The sequence below is a fragment of the Cynara cardunculus genome, assembly GCF_001531365.2.
Source record: "Cynara cardunculus var. scolymus isolate 2C chromosome LG 2, CcrdV1, whole genome shotgun sequence".
Taxonomy (NCBI): Eukaryota; Viridiplantae; Streptophyta; class Magnoliopsida; order Asterales; family Asteraceae; genus Cynara; species Cynara cardunculus.
In genome coordinates, this window is record NC_037529.1 from 490,347 (window position 1) to 516,619 (window position 26,273).

Genomic DNA, 26,273 nt, shown 5'->3' on the forward strand with positions numbered 1-26,273 from the left:
AGGTACTATTAAATGTTCATGTTTGGGCCTTATTATCGTTCCTATGGTTAAAAAACGAGTCTCAATCTCAATCCAAAACCCAAGGTCCGGTTAAGATTATTCATAATCGATTAGTAAATTGGTTCCAATTTTTTTTTCTTTTTTTCCCCAGAACTCAATTAATGCAAAAAGAATAGTGTTTGAATTTTTTATTTTTTTGACATCTTATTTACATACCGTTTAAAATTTATATTTAGATCAGTCAAATATACTTTAAAAATATTTTTAACATAGCTTTATACAATAATATTATAAATGTTTTTATAGTTTCGATTTTTAAGTTTTAATATTAAAAAACTTACAAAAACTTAAAAGAAGGTCGAAAAAAAAAATTTAATATTTTTTAAAAAATCTAATAAAAATATTGGAATTTGGAAAACTTGAAATATAATCTACATTTAAAACAATGAGACCTATGTCTATGTATGACCAATCTCGACGGGTCCCAGCTATGAAAATTTATAAAATTCGTAGCCGACTAAGATCGGTCCCGATCCCAATCGAACCTGGTCGGTCCGGTTTGGCCAATTTGGACATGTCTTAGTTACGTTGGGTTGGAAGGGGAAGAAACGTCTTCTTCAGTCTTTACTCTACACTAACCGAATTCTATAGGAACTATCGAGAAAGATGGCGGAGATGGCGGTCGGCAGCGACGTTCCACCGAATAATACCATTTACATCAATAATCTCAACGAGAAAACCAAGCTCGACGGTATTCCTTCTTCATTTTATATATACAGTGACTCGTGAATAATCGTTTGCCGTAATTGACACTCGTCTAAAACCCTTTTCTCTATTTATGATTGTAAATTAAGTATATATGCATGCTTTATAGACTTAGAGTTGTGTTTTATGGCCTAAATATGAGCAATTATCTTTCCAGAATTGAAGAAATCGCTGCAAGCGGTGTTCTCGCAATTTGGTGAAATCATCGAGATACTTGCGTTTAAAACCCTGAAACACAAGGGTCAGGCATGGGTTGTTTTTGAGGACATTTCGTCTGCCACCAGTGCTCTGAAGCAGATGCAGGGTTTTCCATTTTACGACAAACCAATGGTATGTTGAATTCAGTTTTATTCTTAGTGCTTAACGCCTATGCTTCAGCTAAAAACCATACTGAATTTGTGATGTGGAAACACGCCTTTTATTGGGACTTGTTCGCCTCCTGCATTCTTTTACTTCTGTGTTAGCTACATAGATATTGGATAGACTTTCTATTGTAATCCAATCCAATTGAACCACAGATAATCAAACATTTGCGACGATATGGGTTCGATGACATATAAGAGAAGAGATGTGCAATTGTACACAGCAAGGCCGATCAACTCTGGTTGGGAACAACTGTTAGAAAGTAGGGTAATAGAACGTGAAGGATCACTATCCTTGGGATATTATTAGCCCCCACTATCAAGGTTATTTGGGTTAAAGGCTAATACATCCCCAGGAATTATCTAATCATGAAGATATGTTCAAAAACAAAACATATCTCCTTATGAACATTCTCTGCAGAATTTCAATGAAGAAAAGGAAGAGGATTATGAGTGTACAAATGATGAAATGATTACACATATATATAGGTTTTTGTATGCAACTGATTGTGGATAAGAGGAACTAACTTTTGACTTCATCCAAATCAGAAAAACTTGAAAAAATCTGTCAAAAACAGTCATAAACTCGCCAAACAGGGACTTAGGTGACTTTTCTGGTGGATTAAGAAACTCGCTTTAGTCACTGGCTCCATGAATCAATTCCAGAAAGCCGGGCTAGTTTTCCAGCGACCTAAGGCGCGCGGGACTCACGTCAGTCTCTGTTGCCGGACGTAAAAAATATGATTTTTGGGAAATCGCAGACGCACAAAGTGCTAATGCTCTCTTTTGACCGTTTAATATATGTGTAAAATTCACACAAGGCCAAATCCTCCTTAGCTCACTTGATCTCTTAAACAACTATATAAGTCCTTTAAGGTTATAAACTAAGGAAGAGTTTATCACTCTTTCAATCCGAGAAGAGTGACATGCCTAAAGTTAATATATATAGCTCACGAATACATGCAAGATTCATCTATTCTTTATATGTGGGACAAAAGCTCCCTATGAATCTTACTATGAGGACTATATATACAACAACAACATGTCTGTCTTAATCTAGTCTCTAGTCTCTGGCATCAAGCGCTCTTCAGCTGTTTCTCTTTCGGGAGAATACTAGAGTTTGAATCAATTTTAAGTCTAATTCGTAACAATGAGACTGGTGTTTTGAGAAATATCTGATGAGTGCTTGTTACAAAAGGGTAGATACAGATAGACATATAGTTGCCAACTAGAGTTGGTCGGCCTTGTAGTGTACCATTGCACATCTCTTATCTTAGATGTCTTCGAGCTCATGTTCTTACTTAAAGAGTTATTTTATTTAACTCAGGAAAGTATTCATTACGTGAAAATGATTTATTGACTTCAAAAGGTGGCACCTAGCCAAATAACACAATTTTTTAAATTCATTATTTTTTTAATGTCTCTCTCTCTCAATATATATATATATATATATATATATATATATATATATAGCGGCCTATTCAAAGGAGAACTGAGTTGTTTGTGGTAACTGTGAGAACCAATATTAACCACAAATCAATAGATAAATTAGGAAATTTATAAATTTGGTAATTTTAAATTAAAATCTTAATGCAAGGATATTTTTGGTATTTTAAAACTCTCCTCTCTTCTCTCTCCGGCCTCCGGTGATACCACTATGATATCATTGTGATACCCTGTTAACAAAAGATACATTGTGATACCTAATCATATATAAGATACATTGTGATACCTAATCATATATAAGATGCATAGTGATACCACTGTGTTACATCTTCGATCGACCACACAAACGACATCAATGTGATACCCAAGCACATATATGATGCATTGTGATACCATTGTAGTATCACCGGAGGACGGTGGCCGATGGCCGGAGAGAGAAGAGAGGAGGGAGGAAAGTTTTAAAATACCAAAAATATCCTTGCATTAATATTTTAATTCAAAATTGCCAAAATTATAAAATTCCTAATTTATCTATTGATTTGTGGTTAATATTGGTTCTCACAGTTACCACAAACTAATTAGTTCTCATTTGATTAGGCCCCTATATATATATATATATATATAGGGGAGCGTTCAAATAAAAACCACCTAATTTGTACAAACCGTACAAACTTCATTCAACTAATCATAATTTTTCATTTTGTTAATTTTTTTGTAATTATGAGAGGTTGATTAATCATTTTTATTGTGAATGATGTTAATCATGGATATTATCATCTTCATTATTTTAATTTTAGAGAAATACATGAAACAGTTTCATTAATTTTAGAGAAATACATGAAACAGTTTCATTAATTTTAGAAAAATACATGAAACAGTTTCATTAAGTAGTATATGAAACAATTTCATAACCATATATGAAACAACTTTATCAAAAAAAAATATTATATGAAACAATTTCACAAGATTAAACAATTTCATGAAAAAATTTCATAAGATTAAATAATGAAATCGACGAATGAGAGTAGTTTTTACGGTTTTTACAAATTGGAGTGGTTTTCATTTGATCGCTCCTCTATATAGGGTATATATATATATATATATATATGTTTATTAATTTTTTACTTTTCTTCTCCTACCCGTATCGAATAGAAGACGCTGAGTCAAATCTTCTTTATTTTTAGTGCCAACAGTTCCCCTTAATGTCAATCCCACGAGCCTCCCGTTATTTCGATGAATCATTTCTTCAGACATAAGAAGATTATGGAAACACGTTTAATTGGACTGGAGGTACATTAGAGAGTCGGTCCAATATTGGTGTAGATACCTACATAGCAAGCTTTTTAATTTGGCACTGATCCTCAAATCACCACAAGGACAGTCAATCTTTGTTGGGTGATGTTTGCTACTTGTTGGTGAGCTTTCATATCTCAAAGATTCCCTGATTCTCATGCTCCTTTTCCTACAATAGCAAGGGGAATTTGGGAATCATAAATCAATTGGAAGTAATGATCAGATTGCTAGAAAATGACTTGGAAATGTGCTTGAAAGCACATTGTTCATGGTTTTAAGCTAATTCATTCATCATGATCCCATGTCTTTAGCTTTTCAGTTTCCTTCCAATGTTACTCATTGATAAAATGCAACCGATACCAAGTTGTGATAAGTATAGGACTTCAGAACAATAGATAACCGGAGGACCGACCAACCCGGGTTTTCATGGGCGTTGGTGGGTTCTGTAGTTTCTTTTCCAGTGTGCGCTTTAGTTTGATTGCAGCATCCGAGGAGAGTGAAGAGAGGAACCTTCGGAGCTCCAACCTTTCTATCCAGAGTGAGTCAGGCGGCTAAGCCTTTAATCTTGATTAAAGAAAGAGTTTTATTAATCAACCTACCAGAGTACCATGTATTCACTGGTCTCATATACTAGCGAATATATGGAGTCTTTTTTTGCATGAACATTGATATCAGTTAAATGGCCTCCCAATCTTATCAGGTTCAACGTAGGAAATACTGCTCCACCTTTCTCATCAAAACAATGCAACTGTTTTGTAATCTTTGGGAACTTATCGCCAGATGCTGAAGGGTGGTGTCTTTTATTTATTTTAATTTGCTGCTTAGAGAGGCATACCTTTCAGAAGATCTACAATTATACCTGCAGTTTCTACTTTCTTTGACAGTTATTTGGATGTGCCTGAAAAAGTTACTCAATGCTTCTTACCTGCCTCCTCACATATTTGCTCAAGGGTGATGTTGGAAAAAAGTTGAAACTAGATTACAAGACATATGGTAGTATTTGTCCAATCAATTATCACACAAAAAGCAACTTAAACACGACGCCAACCAATTGCCATGTTCTTTGAGATGGAGGTAGACCTTGATCCTGCAGTATGTGAGCATAGGAATGAGCGATGGAGGGTTGGTCGAGATCATTATATGACCTTATATTGGCACTTTCGGATCTTATACGAATCTTCAAGAATTCAAGAAACATGATATCTGACATTGTTATAAGGACACAAGTTTTTCTCATTTTAATTTTACAATGCACAAGATAAGTGACCTGGATTTTTTTGATAGACTAGGGGAATGCTGGTTATATATAGCTAGGAGATTAGATTAGGGGTGTGCAGTTTCCTTTCCATAACTATGTTTTCTTGTACCTGTTTTTAATTTTTTTATATGTTATTGTTTGACTTTATTCATAACTAAAATCTATCATATCTGGCCTTTTTGCCTCAAAGTCCTTTTTCCTTCTCACACTTTTCACAAGTGGGGGTCTTCACGATAGCAGCAACTTTACCCTTTGGGGTAGACGGGTAGGGGTCAGGTCCGTGTACATCATACCCCCATATTTGAGTTCGGGTGGGATATACATATAGTGGGCTTGTTTTCTATGTACCTGATTCTGTTTGTATGTTGTTGTTTATTCATAACTAGCTTTTCAAACCTTTTGGGCTAACTTTCTCTCTTTCACGCATACCTTTTTGGGGTTGAGGTCATGTTTGCTTACATCATACCCCTAAGTTCCCGCCTTTGGGTGGGATTATACTGGACTAGTTTTTTACAAGAAAAGTGATTTTATCCGTTTATGTAAGCAAACAATGGTTCTGAATTGCTACATGATATACTTGCGTTTTCCTTTGATCTATATTAATATTATTCCGTTCTACTGATGACAGAGAATACAATATGCTAAAACGAAATCAGATATCATAGCAAAAGCAGATGGAACTTTCGTACCCCGAGAAAGACGAAAGAGGCATGACGACAAAGGTAACACATTTGTCTTTTAGGTATTTTGTGTGGTCTTATTGTAGCAAATTTTAGTTATGCTGATCCCACCACAATTTAAGGCTAGAGATTATCGGTCTTATTTACATTGTTAAAGAGCACCATTTGGCTATTAGACAAGGCGAATAATCTCTATCCCAGAAAAGTATTCATAATATCGAATAAATTGTAAAAAAAAAGTACAAGTAGGATATTCGATCTTATGTGGAACAAATGAATACTTCCATTCAGTGACCAAAATATCCTTGGCTAAACACCGTCAATCAGTCATCCTAAACCCTAATTAGATTGTTCATATCGCTGATTATGCAATATTTTTGTGATGCAATAGGGAAGAAACGCAAGGGGCAACATGATGCTAATCAAGCAGCGGTTGGTGTAAATCCTACTTATGCTGGTGCATATGGTGCTGCTCCTCCGGTAAGCATTCTGTTTAAAATATATAATAAACACTCACACATTTAGTGAGATTTGAACCCTCGACCTCCTGGGAGGCTGATCTATGCCGGTAATTCGGGCACCGTTTGGCCTAGGGAGTGTTAACAAACCGATTCGAGCGAGTAGCAGCCTGGCAAGTTGTTCGAGTTTGACTCAAGAAAATAATATCAACTCGAGCTCGCATAACTTTTTTATAAGTAATGCGCAACGGAGGCAAACTATAAAATACTTTCAGGTGGTGGCACAACTTGACTATAAAAATAATCATGTTGAAGTATTTAGGGACCCATGTTTCAGTCAAGGCTATATATTTTTTTTCTGAAACATGTAAAAAACACCAGAATTCAAGCTCAAAACTAAAAAAATTGATATTGGTGGAACTCAAACCCGGAGTTTTCCTACAAAGTGAGCAACATTTACCAACTCAGCCATTAGACTTATGCCAAAATTTTAGTTTCAGAAACTAACGGTGGCATCCTTCAAAAATGTAATTAGGGACCATGAAGTTGTGGCCATGCCACCATATGGATCTATGTAGGTCTGGTGCTCAAGCTTGTGCTCGAATATTTTTTTTCTATGTTCGAGTGTAAGCTCCTCTCGCTTAACAAAATTGGATTATATTACACACAAAATTCGAGCGTTAAAAGCTTGTTTTTGATGCAGTTATCACAAATACCGTCGTCGTACATGGGAGGAGGTGGTAAATCTGGGATTGCGGAGGCACCGGCCCCACCAAACAACATATTGTTCATCCAAAATCTCCCTCATCAAACATCATCAATGATGTTGCAAATGTTGTTCAGGCAATACCAAGGATTCAAGGAAGTAAGAATGGTGGAAGCGAAACCGGGGATTGCATTTATCGAGTACGGAGACGACATGCAGGCGACGGTTGCGATGCATAGCCTCCAAGGATTTAAGATCAATCCCGATAGCCCTATGTACATCACCTATGCTAAGAAGTAATTCTCCTTTTCCTTTGGTAAGTGTAAAATTACTTGATTTTGTAGTAAATTTACTTTATCAAGTTAGAATAGTAACCTTTTTGCTTTTCCTTAGTTGTAGCAATTCAAAGTTACTTGAAAATTTTTACAAGGGTTTAACAAAATTTAAGGTATTTCAATCTTATCTTTAAAGAACATTTAATGTTGCGAACACCAAAATTCACATCAAAATGCTGCAAGCTACTTTAGAGTTTCAAGATAGTTTGATGGTTTCAATTTGTATCGAGTTAGCATTAATAAGGGCTGATTAGCCGGGACGGACCTACTTTGGTGGTTTGGGTGGCACGTGCCATCATATTATTCCTTCATCGAAGGGTAAAAAAATTTAGGTTCTGAAAGGTGCAACTGTATTAATCTTTTGTGTGTCATCGTGTATATTTTAAAACTACAATGAGAATAAGTTTTATTTGGTAAAGTTAGTTTACAAGGCTTTTATTCCACACTAGATCTAAGTTCGAATTGTGTTAGTGTTATTTTTTTAGTCAGAATGATGTCACCAATTGTAAAAAAATAATCGTATATTTGTTTCTTATAATCAAATGTTTTTCATAATTGTTTTTTTTTTATAGTCAAATAGTGCCACCGTTTGAAAACATTTTTGGGTCATTTTTGAAAATTATACAGGACCAAAAAATTTCTAAATCGTCACTTCCAATCAAAAACATGTATCTTCCCTTTTATGAAAGAATATTTCCAAACAAAAACTAGTAGTTAATAGAGAAAATGTAACGTTTTCGTATGAAGTCATTTTCCTGCTTACGATCAAATGGAAAAAAGGTTGTTCTCTTACATAGGCCATTATTAAACATCGATGTTGGTTCTTTTGGATGACTCATCCAGTCAGTTTTAGATAGCCGAACGGCTGAACCTTTTTTTACTATTTTTGCCTTTATATCAGTCTTGTTACAAAATTCATTCCTTGATCATCAAGTTGGCAAAGCAAGCCATGTCTATTCGAATTATTTCATCATTTCTAAGATTTTAGCATAAATTCAGTTCTACAAACAAACAAATTTTAGGTCTAGTATCAGACCAGTTTTAATCTAAAAAGAAAATCTGGCTTTACGAGAGAATCGAGTACTTTGTATTATTTAAACAGTATCTTACTACAACTACACTGATTAGTAGAATTACTAGCAACCAATAATATCCAACATCTCAATTTTACTGGCAACCAAAAAGCAAAACTATAGTTGTTAATAGATATGTATGTAGTCGTAAAAGTATTATTCTGATTGATAATAATTCTAAACAAAAACAAACAAATTATAGCGTAGCTGACCATCACAAATCTTTTAAATTAACATAGATATCCAAACCACTATTCAAACCGACTAATCCCAAAACGACCACTTATAGCACGAGTAGCTCGGAGTGATGCATTTAAACCTCCACGGCCACAAGAGGTTTTATCCCTACTTGGAATTGAAACTGAGACCTCCAGACACTTTTGAACTCAAGCTCCATGGCCACAAGAGGTTTTATCCCTACTTGGAATTGAAACTGAGAGAGGTTTTATCCCTACTTGGAATTGAAACTGAGAGAGGTTTTATCCCTACTTGGAATTGAAACCGAGACCTCCAGACACTTTTGAACTCAAGAACTCAAAGCTCAAACCAAAAGACAGCTGTTAATCTTTGAAGGCTTGGTGCTAGCGGAAAAAAATTTCATTTGATGAAAGATGATTTTGGAAGAACAAAATGTGGTTTTGAAGAAACCTAGTAATCTTAATCAGTATGGTGTTATTCCCAGCCTGTTGTTTTGGTAATCCATTAAGCAAGCAACAGATACTGGAGAATGAAAGATAAGAAACCAGAACAACCCTCACTTTTCATTTAAAAAAATGGAACAAATAGTGTAGATCAAGGTTTAGGAGATATAAACCAGTAGTTGCAATTCAAAATCATATAAAAAAACAATTTACAGAAATTTTTGTTTGAATTAATGACTGGGGGAAAAAATGAAACGGGAATGAGGCATCTCAGAATTCCTTACCCCATGGTTTTCTTCGTTATGAATCGAAGTGCAAGGATAACAAAGTTGAAAGTACCATCACCACATCACACAACTGTAATGGATGTTACTCAAGTAATCAAACGGCTATCAGCTTACCGTTAGCCGGATTCGGAATTAATTTGAAATCGGATCTCAGGAAGATAATATTATCATCAGTTTCCGGTCAGGAAATTGCAGATAGATAACGCAGTTTCTTCAAATACATCATCGATCCGCCGTTTCAATTCCGTAATAAACTAAAAGGAAACAAAAAAATGTAACTCATATCTGCATGATATCTTAAGGAAAAGAACAATTTCAGTTTTAGAATGACATTACACCGTATGCTTATAGCGGAAGCACCATGAGGATTAAGAACCCTAATACTAAACAATTCAAGGAGATTTGAACTTTATACAAATTAACTTAAAAAAAAACGATTTTCATAAGTTTGTGAAAATGGAAACGGAAAAAGGATTGAGCATCTCAGAATTACTTTCCCCATGGTTCTCTTCATTATGAATCAAAGTGCAAGGATAACGAAGTTAAAAGTATCATCATCGATGCTAAATCCAATACCACACCATCAATTTCATGTTTATCAAGAAAACAGAATCATAAAACCATTAAAAATCAATAATAACAAGCATACACTACTGAACTTGGGTAGCAAACGAGTAATCAGCTTACTGTGTGCTGGATTCGTTATAGATCAGAAATCAGATCTCAGGAAGATCATATTATCATCAGTTTCCGTCAAGGAATTTACAGATAGATAACGCAGTTTCTTCAAAAACATCATCGATCACCAGATTCACAACACTATAAACACTTACAAATTCTGTAACAACCAATAAATAAGCAAAAAAAAAGTAGCTCATATAGCCATGGTTCGAAGAACAAGAGGGTGTAATGACATATACTTATAGCAGTAGCACCAGAACAGGCGTGTGCAGTGGAAGGGATGGTGAAACTAGGGTTTATGATCACAACTTGAGAACCTGTTAGTGTATGTAAATATGACACATCCCTGTTGGACGGCTGAAGCCCATATTTGGCCCATTTATTCCTAGTGTATGTGAAGCCCATATTTGGCCCATTTATTCCTAGTGTATGTGAAGCCCATATTTGGCCCATTTATTCCTAGTGTATGTGAAGCCCATATTTGGTCCATATATTTGTGGTACTAAAATTACCAAATTAATAAGGAAAAAATTCAGAATATTTCTACTTAGAATGATGAAGTCTCTAACCTTTTTTTTTTTCAATAAAAACGTATTAAACTTTCTTTTTTAAAGGTTATGTCTTTGAATATTTTTTGAATAAAATAGAAGAGTACTTATACAATGCAATGAGATACATCTCGATTTTAATGTTTCGTTTTATTATTTGTCTCTATCTATGTTATAATACAATGTTATGTGGTTTAAGAAAGCGACATTGTTTTTATTTTTGCATAAAATACAAATTTGAAGATATCATTTAAAAATATATATCAATATTATTATCAAATTAATTATTTAGAAGTTATGGTTTTTTTTCTGTAATTTCTTTAATTCAATTTTTTATTATAATTTAATTTAAGTTTATTAACGAAGTTTTTTATTTTTGGTTAAGAACCTATTTTTTTATAAAAATAATAATTAAGTATTCTATTATAACTCCATACTTATCCTAATTATATTTTAGAATTTTTATATTTAAAATGAGATGTTTATCATGTATTTAATTGTGTTTATCCACAATTAGTTACACAAATTCAAATATGAAGCTTTAATAAGTTGTATTTATGCACAATCTACTTGTAATCTTGAATTTTAAGTAATATACATCAATAAACAATTTTTTGTACATAAAAGATGAATTTTAAAAGTTTTGTCAAATGCTTTATAATATAGTATAAATAAATCATCAAACTTTAAATTTGATTATCTCTATCCATTTAATAAATAAAAAGTTACATGTAGCTAACTATGAATTTTTTGAAGTAAAAAGTATATAAATCAATTATATTGTTCGTAAATCCAACGCCACTCAAACCCTTCGCACAAAATGACATCGCTCTCCATGCCACTCCTTGTCATCGCGGCGTTGTCCATTCTTTATACCACCTATCACCGTTGTTAACCCTTATCCTCAATCTCCCTCTCTTTGATCCGTTTTTTCTTTAGATTATCCATTTTTTACAATAATTTAATGGAGTATGTATAGATATATAAGAGAATATGGAGAATTGAAAAAAGAGGGAGATGGACGGCAGAGGCCAACGACGGTGATAGGGAGCGGATAATGATGAGACAACGAGGGATTTGAATGACGTATGGTTTGCCAAAAGGTAAAGTTTAATTAGGTTTTTTTACTTAAAATCCCTCCTAGCCGGTTTCTTTTTTTTTTATTAAAAGAATATATGTAACCAATTTTTATAAGTTACGAGTTTAATAAGCTTAATGAGATTCACACTTTATTTGATCAACTATAAATGGTTGTTTGATAGTGACTTAATGATATAAAAAGTGTCTTGTTCAGTAACATTTTAAAGAGGGGGGCTTAATACAGAAAGTCAAGTTTTTTTTTCCAAACTTGTCATTCCCAATTAAAAAACACATTCCTCCATCAATGAAAAAACTCTTCCCAATAAATTTTTCAATATATACAGACAGATTAATTTATACAAACAGTTTTATCTATACATAACTTAATGAAAAATCAATAAAGATCTAGGATATGTGCAATTAAGTGGGCTACAAATGCCATAGGCCTGCTGTGGCTTATTTTTGATGGGCCTTTAAATAAATATGAGCCGTGCTTTAAGCCTCATACGGTCACAACTCCTATCATAGTATCATAGTCACTTGATGTATTTTGTTCAACCGTTGAATTTTTATTTTTACTATAAATATTCTTGTATTATAATGTAAAATTTAATTGAAAATTGAAAATTTAATTTTTTAAATTTAATCGCTTTAATGATATTTTTTTAGACTCGATCATTGACATTTAGAAATCAGTAAAACGGAGATATTTATAAAACGTTAAAAGATTTTGTAATGCATTAATAATTTATACTTAATTAAAATTTAAGAAGTTTTAAAGACAATACTAGTCGACGGTTCTTCAAAATGGGATTTTCCGTTGGAATTGTTTTCTTAAATTTCCCACCGATTCAGGATTTCGAGGTTTTGCACAATGTGGTTGCGGATTGAATTGCAATGGCGTGGTTATGCCAATCTGGATCAAGCCCGAGGTATGAAAGCGTGGAAGATCGTAAAGTTCATATATAATTATTATATGTAGATATAAGATGAGTTTGTAGTTAAAATTATGAGCAAAAATCAACGGATTAAAATTCAAGAAAAACATTATAAGATAAATGATACAACAAATAGGTTTTCAATCTAGGTCGTCTTGATAATCTAGCAGTTAACAATCAGAAAAACTTTTAGTGGTCGTAAGAGGATTCAAACCCGTAACCAATGTTACGAGTTAAAAGTTGGTATTACAACAGACAAATGAAAAAACTACAAAATAAGACAATGAAAACAATCCATTAAGAATAAATATAATCAATTTTATACTTCTGAATCTTATATATCATATTCATGCAATTATATTTCGTATGTTAAAATGATATAATTGAACATTTTGACGATAAACCAATTTTGGATCAAAGAAATGTTTAGTTTTGACGGTTTTTTGCTTAAAAACAGCTGAAAAAGCTCTGTTGGATCAACTTGTTTCTTTAGCCTTATCGCTTGTAGTAACCAATTAAGGGATCAATAACTCAACGAGTGGATTTCATTGATTCTTCACCTTCTTTCTTCATAATTATAACACCACTCCCCTTCATCATTCCCGACGCGCCACCGTCCTGCAGTACAGCTACGTATCCACTCTAGTACAAACTATTCCAAAAAGTATAATCAAATAAGAAACCTAACGCTTGGACTACAATCGCAAAACATAGAAACAAAGTAAATGGGAAATCATATTAAAAAATATTCTTAATATGAAATCACCTACCTGTTATATGGCATTGATCAACTAGGAACGATGAGGGAAGTTCAGTATTGGAGATAAATCGAGCCATTGATTAACGCGATGGTTGTGACTGTCGACACTCCTACGATGGAACTCCTGCAACTAGAAGCAATTGGATTCGTCAAGCCCCTCTTCTAGGATTTGAGTTGGGGTTTATGAGGTTTTAATGAGAACGGAGGAAAATTTCTATACATAAAGGAGATAATTACAAGGTTTTTAAATTTGGACCGAACCTAATAAATTATACTCCTGGCCCACCATCACACAAAGGTCCATGTTTTGGTGAAAACTAAAAAAATACTTGCCAATGCATCCATCATTAGTCATGACGCTTGTCTTATGCCACATTATGTGACACGCCATGGTTTAATCCGCGTTTTTATAATACAATATTAATTTTTATTATCTTTTTATTTTATAGTTTAATTTAAATTGTTTAATATAGTTGATTCATTAAGTAGCAGTTGAAACGTATATATGTCTATATAATTATATATATATATATATATATATATGATACACAGATTTGTCGTCACAAGTCATGCCTTGGAAATTGTCGTCGTCTAGTCGCAACTACGCACGCCACCTGACATCTCACAAAATAGGATCATGGTAGTTACTAACAACAAAAAGACATGCAAGGAAAAAGAATAATATGGTTGTAATAGTAGCAGTAACGAAACGAAATGATCTAAACCTTTCAACCATATTTTATTCTTTTATTGTTTCATTATTCATAGGATTGTAATTTATCCCTACACATACTCGAATAAATCGTTTATCAGTGATAAAGAAAATTATTAAGTAATATTACAAGTGATTTAAATATATAATTTAACGAGTGTTGTGTTTCAAAGTTTCTTTGAAAATACGATTAAAAAATATTATGAAATTCGTAAATGAAAGTATGACCAAGTATATGTATCATATACTATTAAATATGAAGGCAATTTATAAAAATGTGAGTCTGATAATGACCAAAAATTCTTACAGATGATGCTTAAAAATCCAATTTATAGTTTAAAAACAATTGGTTCGAGTCTTTACTGACATATGAAATGATGTTAATTCATACAAAATTACTGATTTATCTGAATCGGTATTTTTCTTAAAATACCTTCTTTAAAATCAAATTTATTCTTTTATCTTGGAAAGTTATCTTGTTTATTTTTTTGGTGAACACACAGAAAATAGTACTTTTTTGAATATTTCCCTTAATAGTTCGGAGAAATATTTTAGCCAAAAAAGTTAAATAGTTTAAAATCGTATTTGTCAATTACCAAATATGCTTTAATATTTTTATTTATTAATATTCATTAAACATGAATGGTAGCAATGATCATCTTATCTTAAAAAGGATACAACACAATTCACATGTGAAAAAGCTGGATCAAGAACATGAGAACAATCACTAATAGGACGTTTTTTAGCTGTTGGGCACAATATATTCGCTGCATGGGTTGTTGACTAGCTTGCCGTTGCATGACTTGGTTACTCTGTCCACTTCCTTGCCCTGTAATACGATTAAGGAGATTGTAGTTGAGAAGTCTTCGGTTTATGTTTTGCTACAAAACTCGATGGTAAAATCATACAAGGTTTTGATAAGATCTTGTAATTATAAATGATATAAACTGCATAGTTTTGAAATTTTTTCAAGAACTGTAAAATCTTACAAGGTTTTGTATAATTTGAAGTTGGGTTTTAGTGTTAGATCACGATATTTTTTCAGATATTTATAATTGGTATTTTTTGTAGAGAATCGGACAATTCTAAAATGCATATGATAGTAAATATGTTCCTTCTGTGTGTGTGTGTGTACGATGATTTTGTATACAACATGTTTTGTGTTGATTTAAATTGAATAAATTTCAGTAGCTGATGACTTGATGTTACATGACTGATGGATTTTGATGAAAGCCTTATCTTTTATGAAATTTTGATCTTCCACAAAGAAAACGAGACATTACTCATCCTAAATAATGTTTTAATCAATTTGAAATTGAATGAAAACGAAAGGAAATTGACCTTCTTGTATGTCTTCTACTGGAGAATAAATACAAAATGAAAACGATACAAGTCTTGTATTAAAGAGAAAATGATGGCTTATCTTCAGTTATCCGTTTGAAGTTATGTTTAAGAATTCAATACATCAAATAAAGGTTGTTATCACATTTCAGAGGCGTAACGTAAACTAACCTCGAAAACTCATGGTTACAAAAAAAAAAAAGGGTCCAGACGCGAGATTCAAAGACTACCTCTTAATGTTGTAATTAATTTATAACAAAGCATCTAACCCATAATAGGTTTTAATTTTAAATTTGAGTCATCCAATCAACATGAGTTGATTAGTTAGAGTATCTCGAACAGATTCTATAAGATCTCTAAAGAAAATTTTATATTATAATATAAATGATATTTTATAAAAATATATTCAGTATTTTTTATAAAATATTATTTTTCTTTCTATAAATTTAATTCATAAAGAATAAAAAATAAATTTTCTCGTGCTTTCTTCATTTTAGAGAAGGTTTTAAAGAAAATACATTGAAACAAAAATCCTAAAACTCTCCGATTTAAAACAAGGGGGCGTTTGGGATTGCTTATTCGAAACAATTTATATTTTTCTACAAAAGTCTTTATCAACTTATTATAATTTAGAATGATTTAACTTCTTTAAAAAAAATTATTACCGGTTTGACACCGGTATAAGCTGTTTATCAAAACACTCAAAAATATTTATTATCAGTGTCACACTAAAATAAATCAATAAATTATTTTTATAAACAGTCTCAAATATCTCCTACCCCCAAAATCTCCATTTTAAATTTTTTATTAATCAAACCGGAATGTTTGTGGTACTTAGATTGGATTGGGGGCAAAGGTTTGATGACTTTAACGTACAAATATATACATAATCACGAATTATGTCCCCTGTCCACCCCTCATCCCATATCTTGCCATATCATTGAGTGTGGATTTCCATCATCACTTACCATACATAAATAATACATTTCCCCTTTTCATTTCTTTATCATTATTTTCATTTTCTATATCATTATAAATATACACACCAAACACAAATAAACCATTAAAACAAACAAAATTAATAATCAAAGACTTACAATTTTTCATCAAATGACTTTTGACCTAACGGTATCGTAGTCTTTAGCCTGCTAAAAGGTCAAAGGTTTAAAATCTTATGAAAGATGAGAAAAATGTGTGAGCTTATTTATCGTATTTACCATATATAAAAATTATGTATTTCAAAAAAGGAAAAAGACCCACGTTTTTCTAGTGCCAATTATTATAAAAATAAAGAGATCCAATAATTAAATTTCTTTTACATTATTTTTTCAAGTTAATTAAAATTATTATATGAATCATAAAAAATAAGAAGAAAAAAAACATCCATTAACAAATGTTTTGTATTTTAAAATTAGTAATAATAAAATAGACATAAGAGAGAATTACATTTTTTGTCCTTGTGTTTTACTTCTTTTGACAGATTTAGTCCCTATTTTAAAAAATTAATGAGTTGGTCTTTGTGATTGTATTTCTTTAACGGTTCTAAGAGATTCTCTAAACATATTCTCCAAAATGGAAAAAGTATGAGAGAGATAGTGAAATTCTTCAAATTTAAAAAATGATTATTTATGGAATAAAAATTATTTTTTATTCATTTTACTGATAAGAATCTTTAAAATTAAATGTATAAGATAAATAAACAATATTTTATAAGAGATATTAAATATTTTAATAATATAATTAATATTACAATATTTGAAATGAAGAAGTTTGTTGAAGATGAATACAAATCTTATTTTGAGATTGTGACTTTTTATTCTTAGTTTCACAAGATTTATTAAAGAAACTCTAATGCAACTAGATAGACTTAACTCATTAAGGGGTTATTTGTTTACCTCTTAATAGTTTCATTAAGAAATAAACTTTGAATCGTTAAAAAGTAAATCTTGTTTGGTAAAAAAAATATGTCTCTTAATGATTTTAAAACACTCTGAATGATTTTGTATCTTGTGTCTATCTTAACCATTAAGCGCTCTAATTTCATTGTAAACAATTACCAAACAATTATATTTTTTTTTTTGCACTATATCATGAGAGTTTGTTAATCATTTTGTACCGAACCATTCAACAACTGCCAAACAACCCCTAAGTTCAAAAACCCAACTTGTTAATAAACAGTAACCACAATGACCTAATTTGATTAAAAAATACAATCATATAAACCCGACTCATTAAAAATACAACCATAAAAACACGTTTCATTAATTTTTAAAAAATAACAACGAAATTCGTAAAAATAAATATGAAAAAAACCAAGAAAAACATGTAATTCACATATTGGGATCAATGGAGAATGTGTTTGTCTTGTAGTTGTCCCTTGATTTCACACATAACACAAGTCAAAGGGTTATGTTGAATTTTTTTGGTGTTAAGGGCAGGGGCATGATTGGAAATTTGGCAGGGAAGTATTTAATTGTACCGTCAGCAATAGCAATAGTACCATGACTTGTTTTCACAGATTTGCTGATAATAAATACTTTTATTATTATTTATTATCATTTATAATAATACAATCCAGCTCTCGTCAACACGCCAATACCCCACCCCCCATTTACTCTTCTACTAACTCCCAGTATATATATATATATATAAATAAATATATATATATATATATATGTATGAAAATTGTTTTAAAAAGTGGTTACTTTGTTCCATAAAATTCATTTTTTTAGCTATTTATAAATTATAAATTACAAATATATATATTGTGTCCTTTTTTTTCATTTTTTAATCATATAATTATCGAATATTATTATTATTAGAATATTTTCATTTAGATACCTTAATGTTTTAGGTGCAAACCATTTATTTTGTAAGTATTAATGATAAATGTTATTTGTCATAAATATTTTATCATATTATATATAAATATTCACAAAAAAGTGGTTTTTGAGTTTCTAAAATATCTAAAATTTATAAATAAATCTTCCTTTACAATTATAATTTTAAAATGAATATTGTAATTTTATTGAAAAAGAAAATAAGTCTGATTTACAAATTTTCATTTTTATGCTGCTTTTAATCGAAACAAACTTTCATTTGTATAATTCAACAAAATCTTGAACTTTTTAAAATTAAAATTAAATATCCGAATGACCGTTAAAAGCCAATTGAGGCAACAACATTTTGTATGTGCTTCGTGCATTTCTAGTAGTATGTTTTCGATTTCATCAGACGACCGAACTACGTCGCGCCTCAAACTTACAACAGAAGTTGTATACAGTTCTGACCGTTAATAAGGTTCGAAATACTTTTAATCTTCAGTAGTATGTTTTAGGTTTGATCAGACGACCGAATCACATCACGTCTCGAAATTACAATAGAACTGATATGCAGTTCTCAACTGAATCAGGTTTGAATTTTAAACTCTTAATTTGTAAAAAAGTTGAGATCTGTTAATAATCCAAATATTACTGAGTTATTTGTTAGTTGAATTCATTATTTGGTTGGAATATGGTACAACAATTTAATGAAATCATGAGTTTCTAGAGACCAAAAGGAAAAAAGGTAGATTGGAATGCATTAAGGTTTGAAACTGAAGAAAATAAACCCAAAAAGACACCCCACCCCACCCTCGCCCCCAACCCCACCATGTAATCAAATAGATTGCCCACAACACGCAAAGCAATAAACATACATAGCGTTACGTTATCATCCCTACACCTTGCAAAACACACACACACACACTCACACTTGGCTCTGTGTCTCGTGAGCTCATGATGATGGTGGCGTGGGGGCAGAAACACACACCCTCACCCTCTTGTACTCGAGTGTTTATCTCTGTTTTTCTGCCCCTTGTGCACCTATAAATACCCACCACCACCACCACCCATTGCCCAACACCCTATACCTACAAACTCAGATTATATATTCACCACATATATAGATATATAGATATAGATATATAGAGGCAGGGGAGATACTGATATAGGTGATCGATCTTTGTTGGAGAAGCAGGGTACGTGCAACGATAGAAACGACGAGTTGTTGTTTATTGCACGTGCTCTACCTCTCCAACGTAGATCTGCTCACCTTTCTTGTTACGTTGCAAACGTTTTTAGAATGTTTGCGGATTTCACTAGTTGTTTTTGGTAGTGTTTTATCATGTTCGTTATGTTATATCTTGCGAGTTCCCCTTTAATTCACCATCACTTCTATTCTATAGAAAGGAACGTTTTTGTCGGATCTTTCTTATGGCTTAAACAGGCTTCGACCTTCTTTAATTTTCTCGAATATATACATATATACATATACATACATACATATATATACATATATATGTATAAGTAATTAATGAGGAACGAGAGTCTAAATGGTTAGTCAATGTTCGGAAAGTGATGCATAGCACGACTACAACTAGTAATCTTGATTGCTTATTAACGTCTTATAACGTTTATTTCAAATTCCCATTTTGCAAGGCTTGTATATTCACCACATATATTAGATATAAATATTGTTCTTGGCTTATTGCACGTTCACTTCCTCTCCAACATAGAGTTGCTCGCCTTCTCGTTATACATTGCAAATGATTCTAGTCTTTTTTTTTTGGCAGTATTTAGTCGTGATGAAGTCCCCCTTTAATTCACTGTGACTTCTATAGAAGAATGAAAAAAAAAAACGGTTTTTGACGGGTATTTCTTATGTCCTAAACGGACTTCGATCGTCTTTAATTTTCTTGAATGCAGTACAAGGGTCTAAATTGTAGGAAAGGGATTGATGCATATTCCATAAGCATGGCAACAATTGTTGGTGATTTTAGTGTCACCGGTTACATTTAGTGTAATGGATTTTGTACGTGTGTTTCAAAGGGATTGAACTTTGTTCTAAAACATGTATGGAGAGTGTGGAGTGCACGCTTGTATTTGTTCTAAAACATGCATGATTGTGAATCCTATAACTTTGTAACTCCCGTTTGCACAGTTTTTTGAGTTTTAATTTCGGATTATCAGTTTTTTTGGGGGAAACACACGAACTCAGAAGACACTCTATATTTTCTCTAGTTTTGATCTTGATTTCTGCCAAAAATCAAGATTGTTGCTTTTACAATTATCCCAATTCGGATTTCGTGATACCAGGCATATACGGTCGAAATATCGAATTTGGAAAGTGATTCACACGATTGTAGAAGAAATCCGGTTAGATTTCAACAACAATCAGTAATCTTGTTGCTTATTTAACGTTTATTTCAAATTTCCATTTACAGGGCTTATTTTTAAACTCATGTTTTACAATGCTTTTTTTGTTACAAAAAAGCCCAACAAAAGAGTTTCCAGTTCGAGATATAGGAATATTTTGTCTATTTGATATAACTTTTAAGACACGTGTTTATAAGAAAACTATATATATATATATATATATATATATATATATAAAATTTTAAAACATTATAAGTATTTTATAATAATAATTTAGGAGCAAAATATAAATAAAACCTTATTATAACTTTATCAACAATAACACACTTTATATATATAAATAATAATTTATGTCACATTTTATTAAATATTTGTCATGTGTTATCTATTTTACTGGAATAATAAAGAGCATTTTTAACAGAATTTTTAAAGTAGAAAAAATAAAGTTTTTATTTTTTATTTTGTTTTTTAAATTAATAAAAAAACTCTAAATTTAAAGAAAATGTATTGGATCGATTAGTTCATAGAATATTTTAACAAATTTAATGGATTTTAAAATATCTGAATTAGAAATTTGTTAGAATTAAATATAATTCTTTAAAAAAATTAATTTTTAATTATCCATTTTAAAAAGTTAATAGGGAATATTTTCAAGATACTCTCCTGATTTCCCAAAGATTTTTGAACACACCAAAAAGCAAGTAAATTTTATTTGAAAATAAGTAACACTTTATGAAAAGTGCATGTGGTAGATTTAAGTAAAAACGATTGATTTTGACCACCCTAAATTTATTGGAAATATATTTTTTAAATGATTCTTATCTATATTATAAAAATACTAGAAGAGTACTCGTGTAATGTAGCGAGACACATCTCGGTTCTAGTGTTTTATTTTATTCTTTGTTTATGTCGATGTTATAATACGATTTTATGTGTTTTTAAGAAAACATTAATGATTTTATTTTTGAATAAAATATAAATTTGAAGATATCATAAAAATTTGAAAAAATATATATCAATGTTAACATCAAATCAACTATTTAAAAGTTCTCATTTTTATGTAATTTATTTAATTTTTTTATTACAATTTAATTTAAGTTTAGTAACGAAATAATTTATTTTTGGTTTAATAATATAAACATTTTAATAGATAATAATTAAGTATTATGTTAGAACTCAATGATTATACTAATTATATTTTAGATTTTTTATATTTAAAATGAGATGTTTATCATGTATTTGATTATGTTTATCTGCAGTTAATTACATGAATTCAGATATGGAGTTTTAATAAGTTGTACTTACACACAATCTACTTGTAATATTGGGTTTTAAGTAATATGCATTAATAAACAATATTTTACGCATAAAAAATGGTTTATAATATAGTATAGATTTTATAAAATTCTTAAAAATCATTTTTTATGTATAAAATATTGTTTATTAATTCATATTACTTAAAATTCAAGATTACAAGTACATTATATGTCAGTATGACTTAATAAAGTTTAATGTCTGAATTTGTGTATCTAACTACAAATAAACATAATTAAATATATGATAAACATTTCATTTTACATGCAAAAATTAAAATATGATTAGAATAATCATTGAATATCTAATTATTATCTTCATAAAAAATTACATATTAAATCAAGCTTGAATTAAATTATAATAAAAAAAATTGAATTAAATATTACACAAAAAACGAAAACTTTTATATAGTTAATAATATTAATATTTATTTTTTTTCTACAAGTTTTTATGATATTTTCAAATTTATATTTTATTCAAAAATAAAAAACATTATCTTTTTTTTTCAAAATCACATAAAACTGTATTATAACATCAACAAAGAGAAAAAATAAAACGAGCATTAAAATGGAGATGTATCTCGCTACATTGTACGGGTAACCTTCTAGTAATATTATAGAATATTTGACAAAAACTCTTAAAAACAATTTTTATGCATGAAATATTGTTTATTGATGCGTATTACTTAAAATTCAATATTACAAGTAAATTGTCATAAATACAGCTTATTAAAGCTTCATTTTTAAATTCATATAGCTAACTAGAGATAAACATTTCATTTTAAATATAAAATCTCTAAAATATAATTAGGATAATTATTAAGTTCTAATAAAATATTTAGTTATTATCTTTATCAAAAAAATTATATTATTAAACGAAAAATAAATTACTTCATTAGTTACTTGAATTAAATTGTAATAGAAAACTGAATTAAATAAATTACACAAAAAATGAGAACTTTTAGATTGTTAATTTGATATGATATATTTTTTTTCAATTTTATATGATATCTTCAAATCTATATTTTATTTAAAAATAAAAACATTATTGTGTTCTCAAAACCACATAAAACTATATTATATCGACAGATATAAAGAATAAAACGAAACATGAACATTAAAATATATCTCGTTATATTACGCAATTACCTTTCTAGTTTTACATAACGTATTTTAAAATATTATTTTTGGTATTTGAAATATAAGATGCGTTTATTTTAACATAATGTGTTTGAGTTATTTGGATATTGTGAAAGGATTTGAAATTTTGAAGGATTTTAACCAAACTTGAAATTTGAATCCGATTCAATTCTTACCCCCACCAAAAAACTGCAAATCAGGTCTCAGGTTCAAATCCAATAAGGAATAAAAATCCCTTTGTGGTCACGGAGGTTTAAATGCGGTGACTCCGGGCTATCTGCAAAGCAGATGGTCGTCCTGAGATTAGTCAACTCGCATAGCGGGTTGGATATCCAGGTTAATAAAAAAAAACTGCAAATCAAATGGATTTTATGAGCATCTTTAAAAGATTTTTTTTAAATTTATTTAAAATTAGATGATTAAAATTTAAGATATTAAAAAAAAGGGGGAAAAGTTCAAAAAAAAATTCAATAAACCATCTTATTTTGAATGATTAAGTCTTTGAACTATTTTTTTGAATGAATAAACCATTAAATTTTCTTACTTTTATTGATCAAGTACCTAAACACTTTTAATAAATAACGCATGGCACTTTTTAAAATTGTTTATCCATATTATTTTAACCAAAAAAAAGACATCAACCGAGTAGTAAAAGTTTGATGGTTTATTTAATCTCTTAAAAAAATAGGATTCTAATAATTCAAAATGTGAAAATTCAATGATTTTTCCATTTAAAAAAAAATATTTCAGAGACTTAATCATTCAAAATGAGAAAATTTAGCGATTTTTTTCATTAAAAAAACCGTTTAGGAACTAAACCATTCAAAATGAGAAAGTTTATTGGGTTTTTTTAAACATTTCCAAAAAAATTGCATTCAACTCCGAAAGATTATCTATTTTGAAGATTATAACATTACTTATATTAATAAAATAATTTATTCATTTGTAAAATATTATTTCTCATTTTCTAAAACATTTAATATTAATTCTTATTTATGGTAATATAATAAAAAATAATTATCACCCATGAGAATATTTTTCTAAAAGTTTTCTAAATTTGGAGAATTTAACACTTTCTTTTTTCTCAAAGTTAGAGAATATGTTGGATAAGAAATTTGCTCAAATTTCAATTTTCCATTTTAGATGATGTGTAAAACATGTAAAAGCATCATTGAAAGATTCTCCAAAAATGGAGATTTCGGGGGTTACAGATTAATATTTTGTTTCAGACCTAAACTTCAAAATAAGTATAAAAGAAATGGTAAAATTCTTAAAACTTGGAAAACTCCAAGAATATACTGGGAATAAATAGAACAAATAAATTCAAGATCATAGACTCAACAGATTAATGATTTAATTATTCACCGACAAAAAATTATCATTTAAGAGAGATAAATGATTTTTTTAGTTATTTCCACCGATAAAAATATTAGAAATTAAATGTTTATAAAGATAAAATAAAATTATTACATGCATATTGAATATTTTAATAATATAATTAATTTTGTAATATCCAAAATTGGAGAAAACATTGAAGTTGAATGTTACTTTTTTTTGAAAATTTTGATTTTTTATTCTCCATCTATGAATAAGTTTAGGGTAATTCGTTAAATCCTCTAATTTATAAATGTATAAGGTTTGTTAGATTCTATGATTGCCCAAACATCTCATTTCCAGTATATTACTTTCACACTGAAACCAAAGTTACAAAAACAAATAAAAACAAATGTTGATATCTTGAAGACCATAATTTTTCACTGCTCACTCAAATCAAGTCGGATTGTCAAGAAACTTTATGGGTCCATCTCCAACATTAATAAATGGTCTTGTACCAGAAAAACTTGAAAAAAACCCGTTTCAGTGTTGAAAATGGAAGTCATGTTATCGTAAAACTTCCTATGGGTTCTTTCTGACACAAATAAAACCTACCCTGATAGAGGTAGTGAGTTTTCAAGCCAAAGTTTTCCGGGGCGCCAATTCAGCCGATGCGCCAAGGTTACAGTTCACATATCCTGTGGAAATTTCTCGTTCAGTCTGACTATGCCGCATTGTCACAAACCTCTGCATGGGCCATTATGCATTGTTAATGAGAAATGTTTCACTAGAAAAAAAAACTCGAAAAAAGAAGTTCTCATGTCGCTCAGATTATGTCGGATTGCCACCAAACTTCCTAAACATGGCGTGCTCCTCGTTTCAAACTTCGATTTGACTAGTCATGGGCCTAAAACGAAGTCCCCTACCAAAACTTATGCATGTATAACTGCGACACATATTTTTAATCGATACATCAAGGGTATATGTGCATAACTTTTAGCCGATACATTTTTAGTGTATTAACCAAAAATAGGTGTCGCATTTAAACATGCATAACTTTTGTTACGGGATTCCATTTTAGGCCCATGACCTGTCAAATCGAAGCTTGGAATGGAGCACACCATGGTTAGGAAGTTTTATGGTAATACAACATGATTTGAGTGGGTTTCAAAGAAATGCATGACGTGCTCGTTTGATTTGACCAATACATGGATCCGACAATTTTCGACATAAGAACGTTTCCTTTTCAAGTTATTTATGGTGGAGGATTTCTCATTAACATTGTAGATGAAACACAAAAATTTCATTGGCAATCCAGCATGGTCGGTCCGGACGAGGAAAACCCATGGTTATTATACCCTTGGTGTATTGGTAAAAAATGAGTGACGCGCTTAAACGTGCATAACTTTTGCTATGCGACTTTGTTTTAGGACCATGACGAGTCAAATCGAAGCTTGGAAAAAGTATCACACCATGGTTCGGAAGTTTTGTGGTAATGATATGATTTGAGTGGTTTTTGATGAACTTCATGATGCGTGTTCGTTTGATTTGGCCAAGACATGGCTCCAGCAATTTCTGACACAATAACAACTTTTTCAAGTTCTTTATGGTGAAAAATATCTCATTACCAATGCAGCTGGATCACGAAAAATTTCATGGCAATATGGTAATGGCACAGTCAGCATGGACGAGAAAATCCAAAGGGTATACCCTTGGTGTGTCGGCCAAAAATGGGCGTCGCATTTAAACGTGCATAAATTTTGGTAGGGGAATCTGTTTTAGGCCCATGACCAGTTAAGTTGAATATTAGAATGAGGAGTAGGTCAAAGTTAGGAAGTTTTATGGTAATACAACATTATTTGAGTGGGTTTCGATGAACTGTATGATGTGCGTTCTTTTGATTTGCCCAGTGTGTAGATCTGGCAGTTTACGTTATGAGAACGGTTT

The 26,273-nt window shown here is 30.7% G+C and overlaps 1 protein-coding gene, 1 long non-coding RNA gene and 3 other non-coding genes across 5 annotated transcripts; 2 read left to right on the forward strand and 3 right to left on the reverse strand.

Moving 5' to 3' along the window:
• The first annotated feature begins 559 nt into the window (after positions 1–559).
• On the forward strand, positions 560–7,335 carry LOC112505721 (U1 small nuclear ribonucleoprotein A-like). The gene is made up of 5 exons (XM_025109669.1): positions 560–751; positions 923–1,095; positions 5,753–5,846; positions 6,196–6,284; positions 6,966–7,335. Exons 1-5 carry the CDS (start codon positions 667–669, stop codon positions 7,266–7,268), a joined length of 744 nt encoding a protein of 247 aa, XP_024965437.1. The 5' UTR covers positions 560–666; the 3' UTR covers positions 7,269–7,335.
• Positions 7,336–8,440: 1,105 nt separating this feature from the next.
• Positions 8,441–10,173, forward strand: LOC112507341. The gene is made up of 2 exons (XR_003068514.1): positions 8,441–8,784; positions 8,819–10,173. It is a non-coding gene; the product is annotated as an uncharacterized LOC112507341 (long non-coding RNA).
• Positions 9,447–9,539, reverse strand: LOC112508337. Its single transcript, XR_003068711.1, has one exon. It is a non-coding gene; the product is annotated as a small nucleolar RNA snoR27 (small nucleolar RNA).
• LOC112508335 lies at positions 9,781–9,871 on the reverse strand. Its single transcript, XR_003068710.1, has one exon. It is a non-coding gene; the product is annotated as a small nucleolar RNA snoR26 (small nucleolar RNA).
• On the reverse strand, positions 10,020–10,110 carry LOC112508338. The gene has a single exon (XR_003068712.1). It is a non-coding gene; the product is annotated as a small nucleolar RNA snoR27 (small nucleolar RNA).
• Positions 10,174–26,273: the final 16,100 nt, after the last annotated feature.

What these genes read in the sequence shown, in the direction of transcription:
- LOC112505721 (XM_025109669.1), top strand. Translation starts at nt 667, where the DNA reads ATGGCGGAGATGGCGGTCGGCAGCGACGTTCCACCGAATAATACCATT. An exon ending in CATTTTACGACAAACCAATG is followed by an intron (nt 1,096 to 5,752) that starts GTATGTTGAATT and finishes TACTGATGACAG; the next exon opens with AGAATACAATATGCTAAAAC. An exon ending in AAAGAGGCATGACGACAAAG is followed by an intron (nt 5,847 to 6,195) that starts GTAACACATTTG and finishes GTGATGCAATAG; the next exon opens with GGAAGAAACGCAAGGGGCAA.